At 41.4% G+C, this 1,803-nt stretch overlaps 1 protein-coding gene across 1 annotated transcript; it reads left to right on the top strand.

The window, feature by feature from the left end:
• Window positions 1–384: 384 nt before the first annotated feature.
• On the top strand, window positions 385–1,155 carry LOC121987514 (zinc finger protein ZAT11-like). The gene has a single exon (XM_042541278.1). It carries the CDS (start codon window positions 547–549, stop codon window positions 1,006–1,008), a length of 462 nt encoding a protein of 153 aa, XP_042397212.1. The 5' UTR covers window positions 385–546; the 3' UTR covers window positions 1,009–1,155.
• Window positions 1,156–1,803: the final 648 nt, after the last annotated feature.

Genomic DNA, 1,803 nt, shown 5'->3' with positions numbered 1-1,803 from the left:
ACAGATCACTCAGATCAGATCAACACTATAGCAAGTCGAGTCCAGCGAGAGTCAAACCGCGTGAAGTAACAAGATTTGGAATTTGATCCTTTTTCTTAACATCTGTTTCACTTTAACCCTTAAAATTTCAGCAACGCGTCAAAGTTGCCTTCAAAATTGTTATCTTCTGAGTTGTTGAATTGAACGTCGTTGAAATTCAAGGGGCTTGATTGATAATCTTAGAGGAAAACATGCTTTGCTTGAGTTGCAAGCAATCGCCATCGATGGCTTCAACTCAAAGCAACAAAAACCTTAATGTAGAAGTCGTCGAAACAGTCCCCTTTGACTTCACACACTGAATCATCAAACTCGAAGTTGCACCTATTCAGTTCCTTACACTTCTTGTTGTTTTTATCCGCGTCCACCGCGCGCGAAGCGTCACGCGCTTGCTTGAGAACGCTGGCCGGTTCAATTGATTCCCACAACGATAAATAGTAGATTGATCGGCGCGGATTACCAAGACGTCTCAGCATTCGGAATCTTCTGGTTTAGTAATTCATAGTGAACATGGGCTCGCTGAAGCGATCGAGAGGTCAGGAAGAGGCAGAAGGCGTTGAGCTGCTGCTGCTGCTTTCCTTGTCCTGCGGCACGAAGACTCCAGCGTCGTCGAAGGCGAAGGAGAAGGCGGCAGAGGAAGGCGAGTTCAAGTGCAAGACGTGTAGTCGGCGGTTCGCGACGTTTCAGGCGCTGGGCGGTCACCGGACGAGCCACAAGCGGCCGAGGGTGGAGCGGCCGGCGGCGGGGAAGGAGAGTGGTACGGGCTCGCACCGGTGCGGCGTCTGCGGGGTGGAGTTCGCGCTGGGACAGGCGTTGGGTGGTCATATGAGGCGGCACAAGGTCCTGGCGGCGGAGGCGGCGGACGTGGGGGAACCGAAGGTGGTCCTGGCGGCGGACGTGTGCTGTATCGAGTTCGATAAGTTGGTGGGGCGTAGCAGCTCTCAGTGTCAGCTTCTGCCGCTGTTCGTATAGCACTGCAGATTGAGGGGATCCGTACGTCGTTGCAGATTGACTTCGATAACAGATTGGCTTCATTTGTTTGGTCGATTTATAAATATTAGCTACAGATTTCATGTGATTTTGAGAGAATATATAGTAGATTTTCTGAAACGTTTCTTACGCTCTGAATTATTTTTTGCTTTTTGTTCATCGCTCTCATTAATGCCACGACGTGGATGTGGCGCTTGCCCTTGCCGAGGCCGCACATCGAGGACAACACGCTCATGGCCCTCGCCCCTCGCTGATCTAAGGGCAACTCCAATTGTTATATCTCTCTATAATAATTTTTTTTTTTTAGTTTCTAATATACCACATCAACGTCACATCAATTAGGAAAAAATTTACTATTCTCTCCACAATCAAAAAACTTTCATACAACTTTTTTATGAGTCCTACATTAAAAATCACACATCTTTATTTATTATTTTTTTCATTTAATATCTCTATCTAATTTTTACTTAATAATTTATTTAATTCTCATCTTTAATTTAATTTATTTGTAATTTTTAATTAATAAATTAATGAACTTATAATTTTAATTTAATTTATAATTTATAATTTATAATTTCTCATCTTTATTTAATATTTAATTTATAATTTCTCATCTTTATTTAATATATAATTTATGAATTTAAATTTAATTATAGTGATTGCTATTTTTTTAAAAATATTTTTTAATTATTTAAAAAGAAGTCAACATGCACTATTATTTCTCAATGATTGGTAACTCCATCCCCAAGAGAAAAAAGAAGGTTTGATATTTCAAAC

Source organism: Zingiber officinale, chromosome 5B (assembly GCF_018446385.1).
Source record: "Zingiber officinale cultivar Zhangliang chromosome 5B, Zo_v1.1, whole genome shotgun sequence".
Taxonomy (NCBI): Eukaryota; Viridiplantae; Streptophyta; class Magnoliopsida; order Zingiberales; family Zingiberaceae; genus Zingiber; species Zingiber officinale.
Note: the sequence above shows the minus strand (reverse complement) of the source record. Positions and strands in the feature narration are given on the sequence as shown.